Source organism: Alexandromys fortis, unplaced genomic scaffold, assembly GCF_014885135.2.
Source record: "Alexandromys fortis isolate MF-2015 unplaced genomic scaffold, M_Fortis_MF-2015_v1.1 scaffold_2_1_26212458, whole genome shotgun sequence".
Taxonomy (NCBI): Eukaryota; Metazoa; Chordata; class Mammalia; order Rodentia; family Cricetidae; genus Alexandromys; species Alexandromys fortis.
This window is the reverse complement of record NW_026067930.1, coordinates 3110467-3134943: the sequence shown is the minus strand read 5'-3', so window position 1 is coordinate 3134943 and position 24477 is coordinate 3110467. Positions and strand designations below refer to the sequence as shown.

At 52.9% G+C, this 24477-nt stretch overlaps 1 protein-coding gene across 1 annotated transcript; it reads right to left on the bottom strand.

The window, feature by feature from the left end:
• Positions 1-236: 236 nt before the first annotated feature.
• Gpr20 (G protein-coupled receptor 20) lies at positions 237-10528 on the bottom strand. Its single transcript, XM_050145237.1, has 2 exons — positions 10467-10528; positions 237-2101 (listed from the first exon to the last, which is right to left on the bottom strand). The coding sequence occupies exon 2, from the start codon at positions 2075-2077 to the stop codon at positions 1010-1012; it is 1068 nt and encodes a 355-aa protein (XP_050001194.1). The 5' UTR covers positions 2078-2101; positions 10467-10528; the 3' UTR covers positions 237-1009.
• Positions 10529-24477: the final 13949 nt, after the last annotated feature.

Below are 24477 nucleotides of genomic sequence, written 5' to 3'. Positions count from 1 at the left end.
GCATGCTCCTCCACCACAGACCCTGCCCCCAAACACCAGGAGCCTAGAACTTGAGAGAGGCAAATATGAGACCCCCTTGGAGACCAGCTTGGAGATGGTGGTCAGAGGATCATCTCCAAGGGAGCTCTGGTCCCCAGAAGGGTGAGCCTAGGAGACACAGAGGCCTTGGCTTGGTGGCCCTGAGTTTGAGTTGCTTTATATCTTTATTCTTAGCATCTTCATCCATCAGACTGGGGTGGGGCCTTGCAGAGTCTGGGGGAGCAGGCAATGGACTCAGGACCAATCCTGGGCAGGGTCTTCAGGAGTCTGGAAGGTAGCCGTGGAAGCAGGAGCTGGGATGCTGGAGGCTGTGAGACTGGCCTTAGCTTTGACCCTACCATTGTCCAGTGGTAGCATCTGTGTCACTTCCCCTCTTTGCATGAAAGACAGGAAAGGCTGGAACTAAAACTAGCTTCTTCTTTTGGGGTTGCAGTGGTCCAAGTGTCAGCCAGATACCTAAGTCCTGGCACGTAGCGGGCAGCGGGCACTTTGTATTGCTCTGCTGGCCTGTGGTATGGTTCAGAAGCCCAGGGCCACTCGAGGGGTTCTCTCCACTCCCTGTAGATAACAGTCTTGTTCTTGTTTCTCGATCTGCCTGTGGTGGAGGCTTTTCTGGTGGTGTCCTCAGAATATTAATCTTTATGCTTTCTCTGGAGGAGCTTCTTCAGGAGAAGAAATAAGGGAGGTGAGAAGCAGCTCCTGGCTACCTTTTTGAGTGTTCACTGGACACCACTGAACAGCCACAGGGAAGGCAAGCATCCGACATTCACACCGGTACACCCTAGCTGGAGTCCTTGGCAGACATTGCTAATCAATCACAGCACGGTGGACTCAGTTTGTCAATACAACACACTGGGCAGCCATATCCAATGGATCAATAGGAAGTCAACTTGTTGGCCAGGTCCAGGTTGTGACTGACTGGTAACCTCTCAGAGCCTTGACCTTTGTCCCTAGACAGAGCACTTGCTGCCTACGGCTCAGGCCCATTGGTCAGAGGTTGGGTGAGGGTGTGAGAGCCGGTGCTGAGGATTTGATGGGGGCCCGAAGCCTTGGTGCTCTTGTGCATGCTGACTGCACCCATACTGCTGGGCTTGAATTCTTCTCCATGCTGGTGGAAGAGGCCTCGGACAGTGGCCTGGAAGCCACTGGTGATGAAGCAGTAGACAATGGGGTCCATGCAGCTGTTGAGGCTGCTGAGGGTCACAGCCACGTGGTAAGCCACGAGGCTCGTGTGGCGTGGCACATTGGGCCATATTGCCACGGCCACCTGGCGGGCGTGGAAGGGTGTGAAGCAGACCAGGAAGATGACGAGCACTGTGAGCAGCAGTTGCATGGCCCGCATGCGGCGTTGGCGGCCCTGGCGTAGCAGGCTGGGTCGCGATAGTGCACACATGATGCGGCCTGTGAACATGCTGATGACCAGCAGCGGCAGCAGGAACTCCAGAACAGTCAGAGCAAAGACACGACAACACGATCGTCCACCAGTCTTCACGCCCAGTACAGACAGGGTCACGATGCCGGCTGCCAGCCACACGAAGATGCACACAGCCTTGGCGCAGGCTGGTTGGCGCCAGCGACGGGAACCCTCAGGTTGTACAATGGCCAGGTAGCGGTCCACACAGATGCAGGTGAGGAAGAGGATGGAGCAATGCATGTTGAGGAAGTAGCCCAGGACATGAGGGAAAGCGCAGCGTAGGCAGCCACGGGCACTGTAGAAGACAGCAAAGCGTGTGGGTAGCGACAGGCCCACCAGCAGGTCAGTCACCACCAGGTTGATGGTATAGATCACTGAAGGTGTCTTGGTTCGCGTGCGGCAGCAGAAGACATATAATGCTAGTCCATTGAGCACTAGCCCAGCCAAGAAGATGGTGCCATGCACGACCATTAGTGCCAGCCACAGGTTGGGGAAGTCTTGGTGCAGCTCCTCATCCAGCTGGGCAAACAGGTGGAAAAGGGGCACACTTCCATTGGTCCATGCTGCTGCAGTGGTATTGGGGGGCACAGCATCCCAGGGCCTCGTGGGGGATGCAGAGGGCATGGCAGTGGTCAGTGGGCCCCCAGCCTGGAAGCAAGCAGATGAGTCATCCCAGGTATCTAGCATTCCCCAAACCATGCTTTTGTTTGACCCAGCTCTCTCCGTTCCACCCAGACCCTATCCATAGTGCATGGAGCAAGATGTTGAGGTTCCTGAGACCATCCTGGACGGACAGACCAACATTTGCATGGGGGACTGTCCTCAGATGCCATGAGACTCCAGAGCAAAGAACACACAGGGCTGCTATGTGAGTTCAGGGCAGCTTTTAACGTGTCCTAACTGTGTCTCCTTAGGCAAGTCCTTTAGCTACTGCGCTTTCTATGCTGCTCTATGCCACTGGAATCCCATTGCCTCTGGGAGCATTGCAGACATAGCTGGTGGATGATGAACCAGTTCTGCTGGGACAAAGACTAGCTGGCCCACGTGGGGGACTAGAAGCTGCTTGCCCTGCCCCTGCCCCACACCCATGGTCAAGGCCCCAGCCCCTGGGCCTTGGTCTATTCTTACTTCTTCTCCGGCCAGTTCCAGATCACCACTCTGGACCCTCCCTGGAGAATGGGTGCTCAGTAGGCTATATGGGTGCTGAGAGCTGGAGCCAGGAGGCAGGTCCCAGCAGAAGCTGCCTAGCTGCCGGGCCTCCGGTGTGAGTCAAATAAACACTGAACTCCGTGTAGGGTGGCGTGGGGCGGGCAGGGGGCTGGGCTGGAGCTACCCGCTGTTTATGTTTCTGCCATAGTGTTTAACTCTGCTCTGATTTATCCCTTTATTTAAAGAGGAAGGGTTAACAGGATCCCAGCACCGCTCCCCCTGCCTCAGCAGGCTGACCCTCCAAATATGGACATTTTTGGGGTTTTTCAGGAGAAAGGAGCCTCTGGGAAGAGGCAGGGAGGAGGGCGGCACATGAAGCATTGCTGATGCCCACTGCTCCACCCCCCTGCAGGGCACAAGAAAACCCTTCCCACCCATAGGCTGGCTCCCTGCGTCCCCCTTGTTAGCTGACTGCTGTAAACAGCTCAGACACTGTCCACTTTCAGGACCTGGACATATAGCCTCGGGCAGCAGGTTCCCTCTGGCCACCCCAACCTAGAATTAGCCAGAGTCTCATCTCCCAGTAGATGGGAGTTGGGGATCCAATGTCTATCCTAGCAGAGTTGATGCAGCCTTAACTTTGAAGGGTGGGGTTTTGGCAGGGCTGGTGGCCTCCTCTAGCTGTGTGCTCAGAGAGTTCAGTCTCTGCTAAGGTCATCCAGTGTACCTTCTGTCCCAGAGACCCGTACCCTGGACATCTACTAACTACATCGAGGTTTCTAGGAGGAGCCTCTGTGCTGCCCAAGACACAGGGTCCTTATCTTGGGCCCTCTAGGTAGAAGTGTTTGTTGAGTAAACTGTATGGCCTTCCTGTCACCCTATGGTTCCAAGACACCAGGGCAGGGAAGAGGCAGGAAAGATATTCAGCGGACACAAGGGGGTATGGGGTCAGGACCTGGCACCTGGGGACTATGGGTTGTGCCTTAGGATCAAGGACATGGGGAAGAATATGTTAGAAGAAAAGACCCCAGAGTTAACAAGGCAGATTCTTCTATGTGGATTCTCCCCAGGCTCTGTCTGCTCTGGCCTTGGGTGAATGACACAATCAAAGGCTTGTAATAAACATTGCAGCGTTTCCTCTGGGAATCAGTCCCAGGGTGACGCCAGCCATCAGGGTCCTGCGTCCCCAGAAATTCCCCAGAGCCATCTGTGGTGACAAGAAACGCTCTTGAGGTACTGGGGACACAATAGCGCAGTGGGACTCTGAGGTATCCTGAGCCTTGAGAGAGTCGGGAGCTGTGTTCAGAATGTTCGAGTCTAGAAGAGGGAGTGTAGATGGAGGCAAACACCTGATGCTCCCCTCCAAGAACACTAGCCCTCACTTTGGATAGAGCTGCGCCTTGATGTTCGTGTCACAGAAGTTACTTGCTCACTGACTCAGTAAGTCAACGAGCCTTAGTTCCTGTCACACTCTGAGACTGGAACCTGCTCCCGCACTGAGTCCCGATTCTTGTCGGACACTGAGCCCTGATCTCCGTAACATAAGAAGCCTCCCCGTTCATTGTAACACCCCGAGCCCAACCTTAGTCAAACATTGAGCTCTACTGGGTGTGGTGGTTCACACCTTTATTCCAGCACACAGGGGCTAAAGGCAGGAGGATCACTATGAGATGGAGGCTGACCTGGTCTATAGAGCTCCATGACAGCCAGAGCTACATAAAGAGACACTGGTTTTTGTTTGTTTGTTTTGTTTTAAGAGCTCTGATCCCTCTCTGAGCCTGCATCCTGATTACACGCTGAGACATGATCCCAGAGATACAATGAGCCCCGATCCTAATTACATACTGCATAAATGAAGGGTTTCGGCACCAGATGTATAAACTGAGGGTAAGACCGCTCCGTGGTATGGTTGAGGGCAAGGTTCTTATTGTAGATATGAGGGAGATTACAGCCAGAGGCATCTGGAAAAGTGCAGAGCAGACAGAGAAAGTAGTAAACCGTCCATGTCCAGCAGACTGGACTGGACCGTGGAAGGAGAGTGCGGGAGAGTGAGAGATGAAGACAAAGAGAGCACAGGCAAAGGAGACCGAGAGAGAGGGGGCCAAGAGAGGAAGACAAAAGAAGTAGTTGAAATTGCAGGGTTATAAGGGAATGAGAAGCTAGGAGAGGGAAGCCCATGAGCTGTGGAAGTTTAGGGTAGGTGTTGGGTAAGAAGAGTTGAGAAGAGACAGGATGCCAGCATAGACCCTGTAACAGGTACTTGTGATGTTAAGACAGCCTGGGAGCCAGCATGCACTTTGGTATACTAATAGATACCAAACGTATCCATTTGTCCCAAGTCGCTTTTGGACTTGGCATTCATCGATTCCCAAGCCCCTAAACGCAATAAGGCCAACCTCTGTCACACCCTGCCCTAGTTACATCTTGAACCCTGACCCTGCATGTATGGTGCCTCCCCAATAGACACACATCTCTGTTGTAGTCAGAGCCACAGAAGGAACCCTGATCCCCACCATGTCCTCATTCTCCACTCAAGGAACCCAAGTCTTGATTCTGTCTTATTCTGAGTCTTGATCCAGGTCATTCCAAACTCTGGTCCAGGACAGAGTTACGTACTGGTCCCTGATCCCAGTTACACATTGATTGTGTCCCTCTCTAAGACCTGGTCTTGTTTGTTTGTGGAGTTCTGGTTCTGTCCACAGCTGGGGCCTCACACTGGCATGCTCCTCCTACCTACAGCTGCTTCTGTACCCATTATGATGTCCACCCCGATACTCCCTTCGGTACTCCCCTAGTTCCAGCTTCTCCTCACAGTGAAGTCCTCACTGTATCATTAAGTGCTCACTCACAAGACCCCCCCCCCCCCCACCAATCCTGATAGAGAGGCCTTTGGTGGGTATGTGTCCTGGGGAAGTCTGGAAGGGGACACACAGACAGACCTAGCCTTTGAGGAAGAGGGAAGCTGTAAGCCAGCAGGTCACAGAGACTTGTCTAACAGTCACATCTTCCCCAAGGAAGGAGAAGGCTTCTATTGGGGCCACTATGCTTCTTTACCTCCATGGTGGCCTGTGCTGCTTTGGGGCAGAAGAGCCTTCTCTGGGCCTCACCAAAGAGTGAGTGCATGTGGTGGAGGCTGCTTGTCTCTGCTAACTTCTCTTCTCCCCTCCAGGTGACGAGAGCCAGAACTCCCATGTTATAGGCCAGGTGAGGCTTTGCCGGGGGGCAGGTTGTGGTGGGCCAGGTCCCCAGGTCACATGCAAACAAGCTTCAGAGGGGCTATGCAGTCCCTTTCCCCCAGGGGCCTGAGGCTGGGTTTTGGAAAGACCTGGGGTGTCGCTCTGATGCCAGGGCTCTTGCCTGCTAGAGGGAAACACTCTCTCCAGCAGGCGTGATCCCTGCCTTGACTTGGCCTTCTGTTCCTCCCTCGGTAACTTAGCTACCCCTATAAAACTGCATCCCGTACCTTCCCAGCAGTCTGAGCCTTTAGGGACTATGGGTTGTAAGTGGTCAGCACAAACCCACCATCCCGCTAAAGCCTGCAGGAGAAGTAAGGTTGGCTTCTTGCTCTGGCACTCATTGCCTTGTCCACTGCTCACTTTTGCAGACCCCTCAGGGCTGCACTAAGGGTGGAGCTGGGGGCCCTGTTATTAGTTCTGCCCACAGTTGTACCCTCCCTATCCACCAGCTGAGCAAGGCTGCCACCTCTGCTAGGAAGCCCCTTGCTGCCACCCAGCTTGCTGGGTTTGTCCCCATCCCGTTCCACCACCACACTCCATGGAACTGTGTACTTTAAACGTGCTCTGCCTCCACCATGCTCTCGCGAGTCACTCCACCTTGTAGAGCCAAGACTCTGGGGACCTAGATAAATGAAGGCGGTCCAGTGGAGAGACCTGGAGGTGTTGCATGGCTCAGGGGAAAATGACCACGGCGTGCACAAGAGAACTGCACAGTTACTGTGAGCATGCTGAAGGATCCTGAGTGGCCACGCCAGCCTTCCCAGGATTTCTCAGCGCTTTTAGGAAGCTTCCAGGGACAGAGTGAACCTCTCCTCAAGTCACTTGACTCCGTTCCCTCCCTCGAGGCCATGTTGATATACTATGCCCAGAACACTGATAGGGGTGGCCACCTCTGTCCTTTACAGTTTCTGAGCACAGAGCCACGGAATGCTCTAGCCTAGGATTCCATATTGGGCACCAGAGACTGACTGTTTCTCTCCTCAACCTGTGAGTGGTAAGTAGCTTATCTTGGCTTTTTCTTAGGCTCTGCCCAAAACCACCCTGATGTTTGTATGTGGCCCAACAGCTGCTCCTCTGCAGGCTGGCTGCCCTGCCTGGTTCCACAGAAGACCAGGAAGCTCAAGGGTGACTCTGGATCCTGCTCCACCTGACTTTCTGTGCCAGGCTTGGGAGGGGCAGGCGTTGAGGTGCTCTTGGCACCAGCTGGGAATGAGTATGATCACTCCATAATCACAAGGCAGTAGCAGCTTTTACAGGAGAGACAAGCCATCTGCCCAGGGTCACACAGCATGGAAACTGTGACCTGAAGGTCTGAGCTGTGTTGGGTAGGACTGAAAGCCACGCAGGGAGCAGGAGGGCTAGTTTCAGCAACTGGGTGGTTCTTGGGGCTCCAAGATCACAGGTATATGTTTAAATCTGTGAGGGCTCAGCCTGTAACCCTAATAAAGACACACATGGCCTTCTAAGGACAAGAGAGCCAGGGTTGAAGAAGCACCTGCCTGCTTATTTTTAAATCATGATTTTTGAGACAGTCATACACTAGTCCAGGTTAAACTGGAACCTACCATGTAAGTACAGGCTAGCCTTGAACTCACAGCAATCCTCCTGCCTTAGCTATTCAAGTGTTGAGATTACATGTGTGAACTACTCTGTTGGGCCTGGTAGCATCCTCTTTAGATCCAGCATCAGTTGTGTTTGGTTGTTCTGAGTTGCCCTTTGGTTCCTCCTCATTCAGTCCTGCGTAAGGACCAGACTTGCCCTGGGTCACCTGGCAGCTCCCTGAAACACTGTTTGGACATTCGGACCCCTAATCCAGCCTTTCTGGGAGCAGACTGAGCACTGTTGAGAATAGGACCCGGGTTGTATCTTGCTACTTCCACAAAGTCATTATCTGGGAACATTTAGCTGAGTCCTTGACCTTAATGGGAATGCCACATGTTTTGGGGGATCACTGGCAACACTTGGGGGTCCTGGTGTTCCTAAAAATGTGTTCCTGCCATCCTAGTTTCTTGCTCACCTCTAGCCTGGACAACTACCACTTCACCAGTCTCTGATACCCTACTTTGTCAATTCAGCCTTTCTAGGGCTGCTGGGAAGTGCCAATGGGGCAGCTGCTTACTTCTTCGGAGTTTAGACCTTTAGCCTGGCACGCGCGGTCTCTGTACCTGCTGTTCTCCACCCCAGGCGTGCTGTTTTTTACACCTGGGTTGCCTGGTAGAGTCTTTACATATTCTCTTCCCTGTGCCTGAGGTACCTGGTGACCTTGGGACTCACAGTTACTACCCCACACAACTCTGCTGAGCCCCCTTAAGTCCCTGGTACCATGGACACCCCTCCCAGGGGAGAGAGCAATATAGTCCCATAAATCTTTGACCCCTATGAGGATACTTCCAAGGATCTCACTACCACCTCTCAAGGAAACCCCAAGTAGGTGTTGTTGGCCCAGTTTTTGTTGTTAAGAGACTAGGGCTTGGAGAGGTTTATTTTGGGGTTCAGCAGTAGGGGTGGAAGTTCTAGGTTTAAATTCTGCACTCTTCAGTTCTCGGATATATGCTCTGTTCGGGCTGGGTGCACAGCAGGCCAGGCGCCTATGCTTGCCCTGTGCCAGTTCCCCTCCAGCTGAGTAGAGGAGGACTGGCTCAGCCACCTATTGTACCCTGCAGGCTGCAGGTACAGCTGGGAACTTTGAGGCATTGGATCCCGTGGAACTCCAACACTGGGGCTTAAGGGATGTAGGCTGAGGTGGTCCTTCCTCATACAGCTCACAGCTGGAGTGAAATCAGGGCCAGGAGACCCATCTAAGGGAATAGTGAAGGAGGAGGCTGGGCAAACACATTCCAAGTCCTGAGGTAGGAACCCCTCATGTGGCTCAATACTTTGTGAGAAGCCAAAGCAACCTAGGTACATGGTGGCCTTGGTTTTGACTAGATCTATGGAAGGAGTCTTACCCAGACTTTTTTGGACTTGCTTCACCTTCCTCCTCAGGGGGTGCTGCTGGAGTACCCAACTTTGCTTGTTCTTTTTGCAGCAGCCCAATGGTCCAACAGAGTTATGTTCACCTGCCTCCCTGTTTTTTACTTGTGTGGTATCTGGCTGGACTGGAACTAGTAAGGGTGTGGCCTAGGTGACCTATGTCAGAACAGCTGTGGAGAATGAAAATGAGTGCTTCTGAAAGACCCCCTGCAGTTGGGTGTGGGAGCACATACCTGCAATCCCAGAATTTGAGAGGCAGAAGCAGGGGGATCACTGTGAGTTTGAGGTCAGTCTGAGCAGCACAGTGAGCCTTTGAGTTCACGTGAGCTATGTGAGATTCTATCTTAAAAACTAAAATCAACCAACCAACCAACCAACCAACCAACCAACCAACCAACCAACCAGTCAACCAAACCAAGAACTGTCAAACAAAACAAATCAACACACCTCTTTCCACCCTCCAAACAGAAACCTGCTGGAAATGGGTCTGATGTGCATACTTCTAACATTGCACTGGAAACTGAGGCAGGAGGATTGTTGCGACTTTGAGATCAACCTAAGCTATATAAAGAGGGCAGCCTGGGATTTAGAACGAAAATTTAGAGAGACCCTCCCTGGCCTCTCTGAGCCTCTGTTTCCCCCCTGGCCTTCTGGGGTTACTGATAGACTCCCCAGATCACACCACCTTGTGTAGGATGGAAGAAGTCCCCTGGGGGCTCCCAGGAGAAAGCATGGTTTCCTTCACTCTGACGGTGCTGGCAGGGTGACCTGCGCACTGACGCAGCCAGGCAGCCCCTGGGGGGGATGGAAGTCCCTGGCGGCCTGCTGTGGAGGGCAGATTAAGGTGGGCAGTGGCAGGTACCCCTGCGGGCTATGCATTCCTGCCACTGCCTCTGTCTCAGTCCTGCCTGAGGCTACCCAGCTGCTCTGTCTCTGCCCCGCCAGGCACTCTGGCCACCAGCCAGTTCCCAGCCAGCCAGCCCCCTCGGGACCCTGCTCTCCTGCCTTCTCACAGGGCAGCTACATCAGGGTAAGCCCAGCTGGAAAGCATCAGCTTTGAGGCTGTGTTGTGGGGCTGAGCAGACAAATCCAGCAAGGGGCCTCAGTTTCCCCACTCCTAAAAGGGAAGAGGAAGGAGCTGGGCTATAGCAAAGGCCTCCATCCAGGACAGAAGTCGTCCCCTGGGTGCTGCAGCAAGCCTTGTCCCCTCCTGGTGCTAGTGGCTGGGGATCCGGAGCTCATCAAGTCAATGTGGGTCACTTTTCATTTCCTAACCTCGTCTGAGGGACCACATTACTGCCTTGACAGGAGAGGAAACCAAACTTTGGCTCTGGACTCAGCAGCAGATGGGAAGCCCAGTGCTGACCAAATGGATGATCAATTTCATGAATGAAACCCAGAGTGGGTGAGGTGGGCAAGGGTCACTGATGTGGCAGGGAGGGTGCCGTTTCCACTCCCTGACCCTCTGGGGCTCAATCTTTCCATCTAGGTGATTGCCTCTGTGGCCGAGGGCTGTGAGGTGGGCTTGCTTCCTGGGACTGCTTCTCTTCCCGTCCCCTCTCTTCCCCCTAAGTCACCTGCCTGGATAATGAGGGTACCCTGAGCTGTGCTACCTGCCTGGGGATACAGGAGGGAGCGATGCCTGGGGAACTCACCGGCTCTCGCTGTGCCTTCCTCTGCGTGGAGCCTGGGCTCTGTAACTCCAGGTCTGTGACCAACGGACAGTGCCTTCCCAGGGCCTGACGTCAGGCCAGCCAGCTGCTTTTGGACACAAGCAGAGGGGTGGGTGGGGTGGGGGCGGAGCGGTCTCCTTCCCCACCCCTGCTGGCTGTCTAGAGGAGCTGGGGCCAGAAGGAGCCTAGGGGGTCAGAAATACCACACCTCCCCTAGACGGAGGGGTGGGTGAGCCGCAGCTGTTCAGACCAGGAAGAATGAAGGGGGGCAGGGTTGGCTTATGGCCCAAGGCTGTGCGTTGTCTTAGAACAGCTAGGCCAGTCTCTGAGAGAGGAGAGATTTGCAAGGTGGGTCCTGCCCCGGCAGGTTGGGGCTCAGGGCATCCAGGCAGGTGTAGCCACAGACTGCTGGCAGAGGAAGGTCTTTGGGCAGGGCAAGGGTTGAACCTCGCTGGGACTAAGGCTGTGGAGGGCTGTTTGCTCTGCTAGGGAGTTCTCTCTAGTCCTCTGCTCCTCGTGTCTATCATCCATTTCAATCACACTACCATGCTTCCCTGAGTAACCACTTAGCAGTCTTTCTACACTGCAGACCCAGGAGGGCTGTGCACAGGAGGTCCAAGGCCCCCAGCGCTCACACTGGGTGTGATAAAGACTACAGGAAGAAGCAGGTGCCTAGTTGCAGATCCAGCAAGCCCAGGACAGGAATGAGGGCAGGGCTGCTTGGATGGGCAGAGGGAGGGGAAACCATTCCAGGAAGGGGCAGCTGAACAGTCAAGGTCTGTAGAGCAGAGACCCGGAGAGTGTGATGGGGGCTGGGAGGGAGCTTTCACACTTTCACACCGAGTCTCAGCAGCCCTTAGAGCCACGGTGGTGGCTTTGATCCTCTGGGAAATGAAAGGTTCCAGGGTTAGTCCGCACTCACCTTTATATTCTCAGGATTTCATTGTATCTATCCCATATGGGCAAACTGAGACCCAGAGAAGTGCAGGAGCTCATGTCTTTCCAGACGGCCTCCCTTAGGTCAGCGCTGGCTTCTGGTTGTGGAGGCAGGCCTTCAGGCTTCTGTTAGGCTGCAGGGCTGAGGGGTAGGGACTCAATGTCACTTCTGTGGGCAGGGCCTGATTGGCAGGCAAGAACAGGGCCTGAGGCTGGAGGAGCTCACATTTCACCAGCTGGCCAGGGGCGATCCCAGAAAACCATGCTCCTTCCCTTGAGGTCAGTGCCCACTTGTTCTCCTACACTTGGGTATCCTGGCCAGTGGCTGGGACTTTCTATACCTGGGATGCCCAGGTACAGCCTGGCTCCATTGTTCCTTTCCCTGCCGTGTCTCCACATTGGGACAGCACAGGAAGGGGTGTGCTGTCCTCACCTCCCTGGTGCCCTTCCACCTCCGGGAAGCTCCTGGGCGGAGCCTGTCCTATCACTTGGCAGGTTGTATAGATCTGAAGGAAAGGGTGGTGCTGAGGCTGCAGAGACCAGGGCAGCTGCTGCCTTGCTTCCTGAACCTTGTTTGAGGGGTGACATAGGTGCATGGGTCGTAGGTGACAGGCCAGGAGCACGGGTAACAGCAGCGAGAGGCTGGAGCGAGGAGATGGTTCTCCCAAGTGTGGAACCGAAGGGCACTGTGGGTCTCTGGGGAAACACAGCCTTTACAGGTAGGGAAGGAGAGACTTAGCTATCCTTGACCCCGAGGGGCTAAGTGGGCCTCAAAAGGGCTGAGGAGGCTTCAGGGGGTCTCAGAGTGATCTGGTCCTGAGCAAGGTAATCTGAGAGACAGCAACACACTCTCTACTTTTGCTTGTATCGAGGTACCGTGACACCAACAGGGGCAGTTGGGAGACTCTACTCAACTGAGCCACTGCTGGGGTGTGACTTTCTGTCTGAAAACTTAATCCAAGGGTCCATCGTTCAGCAAGAAATATAGAATGAAGGTGGCGGAGGTGGCATACACCTTTAACCCCAGTACTTAGGAGGCAGAGGCAGACAGATATCTGTGAGTTCGAGACCAGCCCGGTCTACAGAGTGAGTTTTAAGACAGCAGGGATATGCAGAGAAACTCTGTCTCACCAAACAACAAAGAAATGCAGAACGAGGCACCCACAGTGGTGTCAGTCCGGCATGGGCCAGCTGCTGGGCCTCAAGCTTCAAGCCTTCTGAAGGGCTGCTGGGTTCTATTCTCAGGGAGGATAAATAGCAGAGGTAAAGTCGCCTGTCCAAGGGTACATAGTTAGGAAGAGGAGAGCCAGGCCTGGAGTCTGTCTGTTCCGTCAAACTGCCAGTCACATACGGAGCCAAAGCCCAGTGAGCTTTCTTCATAGAAGCTCCAGGAACAGCTCCAGGCCTGGTACCTGAGCAAAGTGTGGGCTTCTGTCTCTTCCAGCAGACTGGTTCTGGGGCCCATGTACCACTCTGAGTTGGCTGGGCTTCAGCTCCCTTGGCCGAACTCAACCAGAATCAGGAGTTGGCCAGATCCCCCGCAGGGCCTGGATCTGCTTTCTATTTCCGACCTGTCTGGCCTCTGATGCTCCCGTGGGACCAGGACAGCTGAGTCTGTGTGGGACGGCACATTGGGTCCATGGTACAGCTGGAGCTGCTCTCTGGACCTCACTGCCTTGCTATATGTTCAGAGCGGGGATGCTGTGCATTGCCCTGGCATCACCCTTGAGGGGTACTAGGGGGGCATGGTGGGAATGGGAAAAGGGATGCTGCTGGCCAGGATGGTCACTTTCTGGAAGGCTGGTAACAAATCCCTGGGATTGACTGGTAGGCAAGGGATTGACTCAGAGCCAAGTGACTGGGAGGGGCCACCCCTCCCCTCCCAGTTGATGCACAGTCAAACAAGGTGAGCCTGGTAGGGGTTGCAGGTCAGACTCCATGTCCAGCATCCTGAATCCAAACAGCAGTGGAGTAAAGAGGTAATGAAGCTGGATTAACGCCTTGCCCAGCATCTGACCTGCCAGAGCTGAGGGTCCTCAGAGTGACCCTCTCACTTTGGGTTATGGCCACAGCTTGCTGAGGACCACAGTGGATTTGACAGAGGCCTACAATGGGCCTTGTGTACGTCTTGCTGTCTTTCTAGGCTCTACACCAGACTCTGAGGTGTACAGAGCTCCAAGGTTTCTAGAATTGTCTGGGGATTTGACTGTCTCTCGGGTTTTAAGGAGTTATTTTATGTTTAAATTGTGTGTGTGTGTGTGTCTGTCTGTCTGTCTGTGGGGGAGGAATGTGCACATAGATGCAGGTGTTCTCAGAGGACAGGGCAAGGTGTTGGATGCCCTGGAGCTGGAGTTCCATGTAGTTGTGAGTTGTCTGTTATGGATGCTGGGGACTTGAACTTGGGTCCTCTGAAAGGACAATGCATGCTCTTTGCTGTCCACCCCCATTGGTCACATTTTACGGAGGAGGGGAACAAGCCCTGGAGGAGAGGAGCTGCTCCATCATCTTTCACCGGGACACAAAGCCTTGCTTACAGGGAGAGCTACGGGTTGTCCCCCAATAAGGCCTGTTCTATCCTGAGGGCTCCCAGAGCCACTTACCTCTCTGGATGTCTCTCGGGAGTTTGGCTCTATCAGCAGCACTAACTCTATTTAGTCTCCCCACAGTTACCAGTCAGGGACCTTTTCTGTCCCTAGCTTCATGGACAAGTAGCCCCAGGACAGCCAACCTGTGTGTCATCAGGGAGTCCTAATTCTCTTTCCAGGTGAGCCAGCCTCTTTTTCTTCTCTTCTCTCTTCTCCTCACTTCCCTTCTCTTCCATGAGGTCCTGATGGAAGGAAGTCTAACACCAGGGCTCAATTTCCAGCTGTAGAGCCTCAATTGGCTCAACGGAAAGAGATTAAATAAGAGACCCCTCTGTCTTGGTGACCTCGAGGGGCAATGTGGAAGGCCAGAGCTCAACCTGTGAACGGTGTTCATTGCATGATCAGGATCAAGACTCATGCTGTGACAGGGATCGAGGCTCAGTGTACAATCAGAGATGAATGTTTGAAAAGTGTCAAGACAGAGCGTAAGCAAGATCAGGGACTAGAATATTATCCAGACAGGAGCTTAGTGTGTGGTCAGGACCAAGGCTCTGTATATGAGCATGACCAAGGCTCAGTGTGCAAATAAGAGCAAGGCTCTCACTATGTGACCAGGCTTAGGACTCAGGGCATAATCAAGATCAGGGCTCAGAGTATGAGCAGTTGCAGAGCTCAGTATGTGGCAAAGGTCAGACTTTAGCTTGGGAGCAGGAGCACAATTCATAGTTTAACTGATTCAGGTATTGTTCTTCTACAATCCTAGGGCTTGGGAGGCTGAGGTAGGAAGACTGTTGCAAGTTCAAGGCCAGCCTGGTACAGAGTTCCAGGTCATGTCAGGAGGACAGAGACCAAGCCTAGAAGGTGTTTGGACGGTGGTAGCTGGGAAGGAGTTGAGGAGGCAGGGAGGCATGTCTCCAGGCTGTCAGATAACCCACCACGGTTGAGGTATGTTCTCATGGTCAGCAGGCAACGTGTGTCACCCAGCCAGCTCCTGGCCCCAGGTGACTTCAGGAAAGCAGTGGCCGTGGGCCTCTGTTGATGGTGAGGGTCACACTAAATGGTCTGTTGTCCCATGAGAATGACTTTGCACGGGCCCTTCCTCTAACTGTTTTTTGGAAAGTACCTCATGGCCACACTGAGCATCATCCTGGACCCTGTGACTCAGGCCTCTTTCTATGGGGCGTTCAAGCTGGTTTGTGGTGGGAAGTGGCCAGCAGGCCACAAATCCAGGAGGTCGCCACACCGATGTCAGCCACAGTAGTCTGGCTTTCTCAAAGACCACATAGGGGTTAGGAATACATTTACTATAGTGAGAGACACCCTGCTCCAAGGTGAATTGAAACAAGTTGGGGATGTGAAGGGTCCAGGCACAGGCCTGGGGTGAACTTAACCCACAAAGAACCCAGCCTCCCATTGTGTAAAACCAACAATCAGCCTGAAGAGACCTGACTTGCCATCTACCTGTCCTCTTTGTTTTTTTTTTTTCTATTTTTGAGACAAGGTTCCTCTGTGTAGCCTGGCTGTGTTAAGCCTAAGGACTCTGGTCTGATGGAGGAGACAACGAGGAAGTGAGTGGGTGGCAGAGACACTCGGGGATGGCAGAAGCAAGTCGCTTAGCCTCAGTTCCCCCTGCACAATGAAGCCAGCAGCATTTGGGTTTGTGGGAGGATATCTGAGGTGGACAGTTTTCAGTGGGTCCCCTGTACTGTGTAGTTGTGGCTGGAGGGATCCACATGCCCTCAGGCACCTTGGTCCAGCACAGGAAGCAATGGAGGAAACACTGAATACATGTGCTTCTCTAGAAGCTCCACAGTGACTCTGATGTGCAGATGGAAGCTGAGGAAGGGCGACCTCTGAGCTGGACACAGAGATACTGACTAGAGAGGACCCTGGCTTAACTGCCATCGCCTCTCAGCAACTGTGAGCATCCTCTGGGCACACACCATCGGTCTCATTCATTCCCTCGCTCATTCATCAACAAGCGTCTTTGCAGTTCCTCAATCCTTGTGGATAATTCTTTTTCCCACTGTAAACTTTGCAGGGATTCAACCCTGTCCAGATAGCTTGCCTGGGCCTCATCTCCGGAGCAGGTTTGTTTACGGTCTGCTGACGACTCTTCTCCTGCTGCCTTCGGTGTTTACATGGGCACGGAGATCTGTCATAGGAAATCCAAGGGCAGGAAGGAGGTGGACGAGGCAGGCCCCCCCCCCACATGAGGATTCTGGGGCTTGTCCAGACCTGTCTCTGGTGCACAAAGACGACCTAGGGTAGGGAGCATTGAAGGACAGGAACAGAATTGAGATGTGGCTCTAATCTCCTTAGGTCTCAGGCAGGCTTTTTGGAGGAGGGGGCATGGGATTGGTTCTTTGTGAAGATAGAGGTATGAGCCACTGGGCATGGGGCATCAGGTATCGGGCGCTTCCCAGCTTTGGACAGAAAGCAGACACGCAGTGACTTGCCTTTACTGGGTGAGTGTGGCCTGAGTGTAGGATGCACATTTTGTCGTCCCTACCTCCAGACTGTGTTACTTTGGGCACCTTACCTAACTCTCTGTTGCAGAAGCCTCTCTCTCCTCATCTCTCCAGGAGTAGCTGCAATGTGTTAAGCCCACAGGGCTGAGTTGCAAGAGATCTATTAAGAACAGGTTGGAGAGATGGCTCAGAGGTTAAAAGCACTGTTTGTTCTACCAGAGGTCCTGAGTTCAATTTCCAGCAACCATATGGTGGTTCACAACCGTCTGTAATGAAATCTGGTGTCCTCTTCCTGCTTGCAGGAATACATGCAGGCAGGATGCTATATATAAATAAATCAAAAAAAAAAAAAAAGAAAGAAAGAAAGAGATCTGTTAAAACAGGGGTGCATGTTAGACCTCCTCAGCCAGTCCAAGGGTCAGGGCCCAATAATCCAATAGAATTCTGTCTGCAGCAGGCTGGAAGCTAGATGAGGGCATCCCAAGCCAAATTGTGTCCTGTTGTACCTCAATCTGACTCTGAGGAAAACTGTCCCTAAAACCTTTTGATGCTGTAATCTCCAGGAGGGCAAGCACATCTGGTTTCCAGGAGGGAAAGCTCTGTTTCTGGTCACTGAGTCTCTCTGGGGGAGCTTGGTGACTTCTCAGGGCAGGGTGCTCACTGACTCATTCAGTGCTAAATTCTGGAACCTGATTTCATCTGCTTCCTCTGAGTCAGAGAAGACGGTGGCCTAGCCTGAGCTCGCTGGGTCCCCGGCCTCTGCTCTGCCCTAGCCCCTTCTCCCATTGTCACTCAAGTTAGGGAACGTGGGTGGCATTGGGATGCTCAGAGATTGGTTTTGCTTAGATGCTTCCTGCTCTGTCTGGAGAGAGGAAAGATGAGGCAGGACATGTGTTTGGCCCTGAATCTGGCACTGAGCCTGGCACACGATGGACACTCAGCCAGTTGCTGGCTATAACTCCAGGTCCATGACTAACACACCCCTCCCCAGCCCCTGACGGTCTTCCCACTTTTTGGGGAAAGCCAAGTGAGGCATATCCGATGGCACATGCAGCCCCATGACATCCTGCTAAGATGCCAACTGTGTGGTGCCACCCCACTCTGCTATGTCAGCACACCCCTTCATGCTCCTGTACCTTAGAGGCACCGTTTCTGTGACTTGAAGCCTCCAATGTGCCCCAAGCTAATGTCACCCAAAGCCATGAGTTAACTCGAGAACCATCTTTAGATGATACTGGATGATCTGGGGTGCTAATGCCCCAGCTTTGTTGGTGACCCCTTCTCACCTTCAGTGGCCTGAGACCTCCTGAGTCCCAAGCTAATGTCACCTAGAGCCATGGGTTAACTCGAGATACTGGATGAACCCGGGTGCTAATGCTCCAGCGTTGTTGGTGACGCCTTCTTGAAACCAATGATTGCATGAATATTCTTGATGAACAGTGTTTTATGGTTCAGACTTGTAAGCTCACAGACCAAGGAATAGGCCAGTTTGAACCCACTGACTGACAGCGCAGGGCAGCCCTAGTTATGAAGAGGCTGAGACAGGAGAAGCATGTGTTTGAGCTTGTGAAATCCTGTTTCACAAAACTAACCAATCACAGGGCGGTGGTGGCGCACACCTTTAACCTCAGCACTTGGGAGGCAGAGGCAGGTGGATCTCTGTGAGTTCTAGGCCAGCCTGGTCTATAGGCTTAGTTCTAGGATAGTCAGGGCTACACAGAGAAACACTGTCTTGAAAAAAAACAAAACAACAACAAACCAAACATGAGACCTTGACAGACAGAAATGCATGGGTCCTCTCATGACAGAGATTGCTTCTCTCTGGTCCATGTTTCCTGGAAACAAGGACTCGCTCCCCTAAAGAGGCTTGGCAGGACAGTGGTGTGTCATGGGCAGGGGGGGGGGGGCTCCCTCTTGACTCCAGGGCTCTGGAGAGTCATGCTGCCCTCTGGTGGCCAATGCTTACAGGTGTAGAAGGCTCATTGCTCATCTGGCCTCCTTCAGCTCCTGTCCCTGAGGGCTGGGTGCTGGTGACTCAGGAGATGGGAGAAAGGAGTAGATGCCATGCTTGGGCATGGGGAGAGAAGGAAGAATCTTCAGGCTCCAGAGGTCAAGGGTTGAGTTTCGTCCTCTTCTGGATTCCTGTAGCCCTGTCCCAGGGATGGGACTTCACTGTTTTCCCAAAGGGCAGGAGGTATCCACACCCGGCAGTCACAGCCTGATGGGCTCCTTTGTTGGCACTACAGGCCTCCCTAATTCTGGGTCCATGGATCTCTGGTCATCTGTTCCTCTGTCCTCCGTGGAATCTGCTGTGGATGCTTGAGGCATTCTGTGCTACCCCAATCCTCACTGCTTCCTGCTCTTCCCTCCAGTCTGTCTGAATGTCACCAGGCAGTCCCATCAGCTTCCTTCATCTATTTGTTGAGGGACAGGAGGGGACATAGGACCATGATCCCATTACTAGTCCCTCCATGTTCCCTCTCCCCTGCATCCTTCTTTCCTTGGTCATTTCAGAGACTTTATCCTAACTTGGCAAGAACAAAAAAACAATCTAACAGCAAATTTTGTTTTCCATTGTCACCAAATCACAGATTACCCGTTACTGTTGATGGAGGACTGGAAACTCCAAGGCAGAAGCAGGGCTGTTCTCCTGGTCTGGAGTAGAGAGGTCTTGTCTCGGCAACCAGACTGTGGTCTGATTGAAGAGCCCTTAATTGACATCTCCGTCCTACCACATGCTGGGTTCAAAGGAAGAGGGATGGCTAGATGTGCAGGGTCCTCCCCAGTCAGGCACTGTGGGCTGATGGGCTCAGGCCAGGGCTGGCTCTGTCTGAGCGAGGGGCACATCAGGGACCACAGGCAGTGGCTCTGTGAAGTTGCAAGACCATTTTGTTGTACATGAAAGATTTTACCCTCCAGTTTTTTTTTAGTGGTTATTAATTCTCAGAGTAGTGTGCCTTATGTCATTTACATACACGCATCTAAGCCACTTTGATTGCCTCTTGTCTTCCTAGTACCCACATTTGTCCCTCCCCATGGGTTTCCTTCCTGTTCTCTGATAGGCCAGCTTCTACTTTCATCACCTCCCCTTATGCCCACCCCCTCGCCCCCAGCCTGGCTTATTGCACTTAACAAGATGATCTCCACTCCCCTGCAAAGGACATGTTTGTTCTTCTTCATGGTTGACTACAACTCTGCTGTGTACCGATGCCACACTTCTTTATCCATTCAGCTGCGACTCCATTACTGCAGCTGATGGACAGTAAACACGGGTGAGCAGGTGCTTCTGTGATGCGCTGACTTAGATTCCTTTGTGTATACACCCAAGACATGACATAGAAGAGAGGAACACACCTCAGGGAGGCAGGTGGCCTGTCCAAAGTCACGTGGCTGGGACTGAGCACATGGGAATTTCCACGTGTGCACTGACATGTAGTGGTGTGTTCTTGGAGGTTTGAATGATAATGAGACAGAGCCTTCTGAACCAAGGTGGTGAGGTGAGTGGGGCCAGGTGGATGGCCGGGGTGCCCCCATCTCAGTCACTGATCCCTGGGTCTTTAAGGTCCCCTTCTACGGACCCACTGGAGGACCCTACTGTGAGACACTCTGACCCTCTCAATCCTGGACAGATCTGATCCCATTTACTCTTAAAGCCCAGTGTGCTTGCTGATTTCCTGTGAGCACCTCCCTCCTCAGCACTGACCCCAACATGAGGACTCAATGTCCCTACCGATGTGGACAGCATGGGGGTGCTGACTCTGGTCTCGTTGATGGATATGTGGTGGGCATCACTTGAGAGCAGGCTGCGCCTGTGGCATTTAGACGGTGAAAGAATAGTGTCGCTGGCTGACATCTGGTTCCCTGTCACCTAGGAGGAGTTCTGAATGGGGAAGATCTCCCAGGCTTCTGGTCCCTGTGGATGGGGGCGCAGGGGTATGGATGACCAGCCCCCTTATACTTACCAGTAGCTAAGACTGCCCTGGGGAGATTCCAGCGATAAAGGGAAAATGGGGGGGTCTCTTTCATAAAATAATGTAAGAAAAACTCAAGTGGAAGTTTGAGGACAATTTCATTAGAGTTAAAACAAAACCCAGAACAGGCAAGCTGTGAGTCTCAGAAGTTGCCCAGAGCAGGAACACGGAGGAAAAAGCCACGTAGTTAGAGCCCCATGGATGTCAGCCACGTGGTGGACAAGAAGCTGCTTAGAGGGGAGGGAGGCTCTAGAGAAAGAGTAAGAGTAAGACAGCCTGAGATGTTGGGGAAGCGCAGAGTGTCAGGAAAACGTGCTTAGAAAGGAGATAGGAAAGGAGAAACTGTGTACATAGTGAGCAGGCTTCCAAAGCTGCATGGTTGTGGCCTGGTAAGTTCTGTACTGGAGAGGAGATTCTGGGGAGGAAAACTGCATTATCTCATTAGATGAAAAACTATTCTGCTCACCTCTTTAGCTTTGTTTAAGGCGAGCCTGCCTTCCTAGGGGTGGTCTTTTGGCCAGGCTATTGTGTTGATCTGGCTCAGTTGAAATGGGAGTCTCTACCCAGGCCAGAGAATCTACTTTTTTGGCCACAAGGTTTATGATACTGGGCTTTTCTTGATACTGGGCTTTTCTTTTCTGTGCGCCCTGAAAAGAAGTGGGGATCTTATGAGGACAATGACGCCTCCTTGAGGGGAAGACAGGTGTGTGTATTCCCACATCCAAGCCTCCTGGTCCCTTGGCTTCATCTGGCACCTGTCTTTGATGACTCCATTGATGACTTTTCTTCTTCTGCTCCTCCTCTTTTCTCTTCTTCTTCCTCTCCTCTCCTCCTCCACCTCCTCTTCCTTCCTCTCTCTCTCTCTCTCTCTCTCTCTCTCTCTCTCTCTCTCTCTCTCTCTCTCTCTCTCTCTCTCTCTCTCTCTCAGACAGACTGTCCTACAACTCACACTATAGACCAGGCTGGCCTCAGATTCACAGAGATTTGCCTGCCTCTGCCTCCTGAGTGCTGGGATTAAGGGTGTGCGCCACCATCGCCCAGGAAGATACTGGGTTTTTATTGCTGTTCAAACACTAGACTTCTAAGACCTAACTGGGCCTGTTTCTGTCCCTCTCTATTGCCTGCTCCAAGCTGGACCTTGAATTTCAGAGAACTGCATGGTGCCTGGGGATCCCACAGGAGCAGGTAGAGACTCTTTGACACCTCAGGGCCTTCTTTTGGCCATGTAATATCCACAATTTTTGGTTGTCTGTCACTGCTCGGCCTTAGAGGACTGTACATGGTCTAGCCTGGGATTCTGGGGTTAATGGTCTGGATCTCAGTGGGTACTTGGAGTGGTGTCATGCCCTGGGGCCAAAGTGGTCCGTGATTGTAGCTCCCTGCACTGTGGCCTCCTGTTCTGACTAGATGGTGGTAGGGCCCTTGTGCTAACATATTGTCTGTCATTGTCCTCAAATGCCAGCCCAGGAGGCAGGCTGCAAGTGTCCCTGAGTCAAGACCCTCCACACTCTTTCAGAGATTTTGAAACCACAAGATTCTGGGTCAGAATCACAGAACTGCTTGCTCCCCCAGGACTGTTAAGCCAGTGCTTGGATGGCCCACATGATCAACCCTGACCAGGAATACCACCAGGGGGCGCTAACATGCCATGTCTGACTCTCTAACCCTGGAAGGAGGCATTTAGTGGGCAGCTTTGTTTCTTGGCATGGTCACTGGTAGGAGCTTTCTTCAAAGGGGTCTTCCAGGTGCTGGAGTGACCAAAGAGTGGTAGGAGTCAGATGAAGTCAGGGAACCAGGAGGGTTGGATGTAGGGACACACCTGTCTCTTTCCCTCAAGGAGGCAATATTGTTCCCCTAAGGTACTCCTCTTGTTTTCTGGGCACCCTGACCACAGGGCACTCTTTGGGGTCCCCATGCTTTCTGCCTGTTGAGTCTCCTTCCTGAGAGGCTGGCTTTGGCCTTCACACATCCTTTTTTGCTTATCTGTTGTGTCTACCGGTTGGCAGGCCTCTGTTTAAGACCTGACACCTGAAACGGTCCACTCTGAGGCCTAGGTTCATATGTCCTCCTAGAGACTCCTGGTTGCTGCACCTGGAATGTCAGTGGGATCCCTGGCTTCCATCTATATCCTGAAAGGGGCAGCTTGTTACAATGTTCAACAAATGTGTCCTTGGGAGCCAGAAGGTTATAAGCTTGCAAAGGGAGTTGCCCCTGTCACTCTATAAAAAGAAGCAAACTCTGATGGCCCCCACCCCTGCCATCTGCTCTGGTATTCTCAGGAGCTCCACTTGGACACCAGTTGCCTTCCATCCTATCCTGGGGACGAAAGCATCTTGGTCCCATACAGGAACCGGCCAAGCCATGTTGCTGTAGGACCTGTTCAGTCTCAGCCTGCATGGGCTCTACGCTTCCTTTTTCACGCCAGTGGGACCAACAGAAGACACTGAGCTTCTTGATGCTAGATCACGCATGGGCATCTCAGCTTCTCGCCTAGTCTTCCCCCTGACTTACGGAATACATTGGTCCCTAGTGGTAAGGAAACCCATATATTCCCTAGAGGGAATATCCCAGGGGGTTATGAGACTTTGTCTTGGAAGCTGATGCCACAGATGATCCACTGAGCCCCTAGCTGGCTGGCTATCTGCTTAGCATGGGATCCCAGGCCAGAATGAATCTGTTTGGCTGCAGCCCTCCAGCTTACCACAGTTTGGCTGTTTCAGACTACTTGGATGCTGTTCGCCATGGGGAACAGTCACCACACAACTAAACCACAGATAACTGTGCGCTATCACGGCGGTGGCCCAGCCACCCAACAGGACACCCAGGAGTGAGCCACGCAAGCACTGTCTCTACAGTTCTTCCTCCGTGATGCCCCAAGGCCTGGCTTACCTCCAGCTGTCTCTGTTTCTTGTCTTCTCTCCCCTTCACAGCAGAGCCTGCGATGGGATTTGGCTTCAGATGAGTTATCCTGGGGGCTCTGAAGTGAGGATGTCAACACACAGGTGTGTTCCTGAAGCTTCCCTGGTTATAAAACTTCAGGCCACATGTTCCAGACACCACAAGGTAGCAGGACAAGATCCTGGCATGTGTTTCTACTGACTTCCCTGATGGTAGGGGGTTGGCCTGTGGTCACTTCTCTGTCATTTGGGGCTCAGTGCCATCAGAGAGGGGTGATAGGCTCTGTCAGTGAGGGAAGGGCTGTGCTCTTCAGAATGGTCACAGCCACCGAGGCTAATCAGGATGTGAGGTGGTCCAGAGCCTGGCCTCATGATGCCGTCTCATTCTGTTTGGATGCTCTCTGCATTCTCTCCTCCCTTCCTTTTACCACAAACTCTGTCTTTTTGCTCATGGCTGTCCTCAGGAAGGAGCCTTATTATGCATTTACACTGAAAGGGTGTTCTTGGGCAGGCAAAACAAAGCAAGTATGGGTCACGCTGTCTTGCTTGATCTTCTCCATGACCCTAGGATTGTAACTGTTACTACCATCCTCTCTATGGATGGAGGAAATGAGCCAAGTCAGGGATGACATCATGCAACCCAAGGAGGGGCTCAAAAGTCACTTCCGTTGCATCAGCCTACATCCTATGGCTAGCTCAGCGTTTCCCCAGCCAGGGCCCTTCCTTTAAAGACTTGCTGACCTGGGGCTAGGCCTGGTGACTGGAGGTGGCTTCCTGGAAATCCACTTAGCATTGACCTCATCCCTGTCCTCTGAGCTAATCTGCTGAGCCTGTTGCCCCTGGGGGCAGACAGCTCTGAGTCCTCCTGTTCCAGACAGGTCTAAGGCAGGGAGACAGGATGATTTCAGGGGGTTATGTCCACATCTCCAGCTCCTACGCGAACAGCTCTGCGCCTGGAATTTGGGAAGCATCTGACTCAGCCTCTACCTTCCCCTTGCCCGACCCTCATCTCTTCATCCATTGTATAGAATAAGACAGCCTGAGGTTTCCCCATAGGAAACCTCAAGATCTCTCCACCCTTCCCACATGCCCAGGACCTTCCAGTCCACCAATAGCAGATGGCAGGTACTGGC

Excerpts from the sequence above, each read along its gene's own strand:
- Gpr20 (XM_050145237.1), bottom strand. The coding sequence starts at position 2,077 with ATGCCCTCTGCATCCCCCACGAGGCCCTGGGATGCTGTGCCCCCCAAT.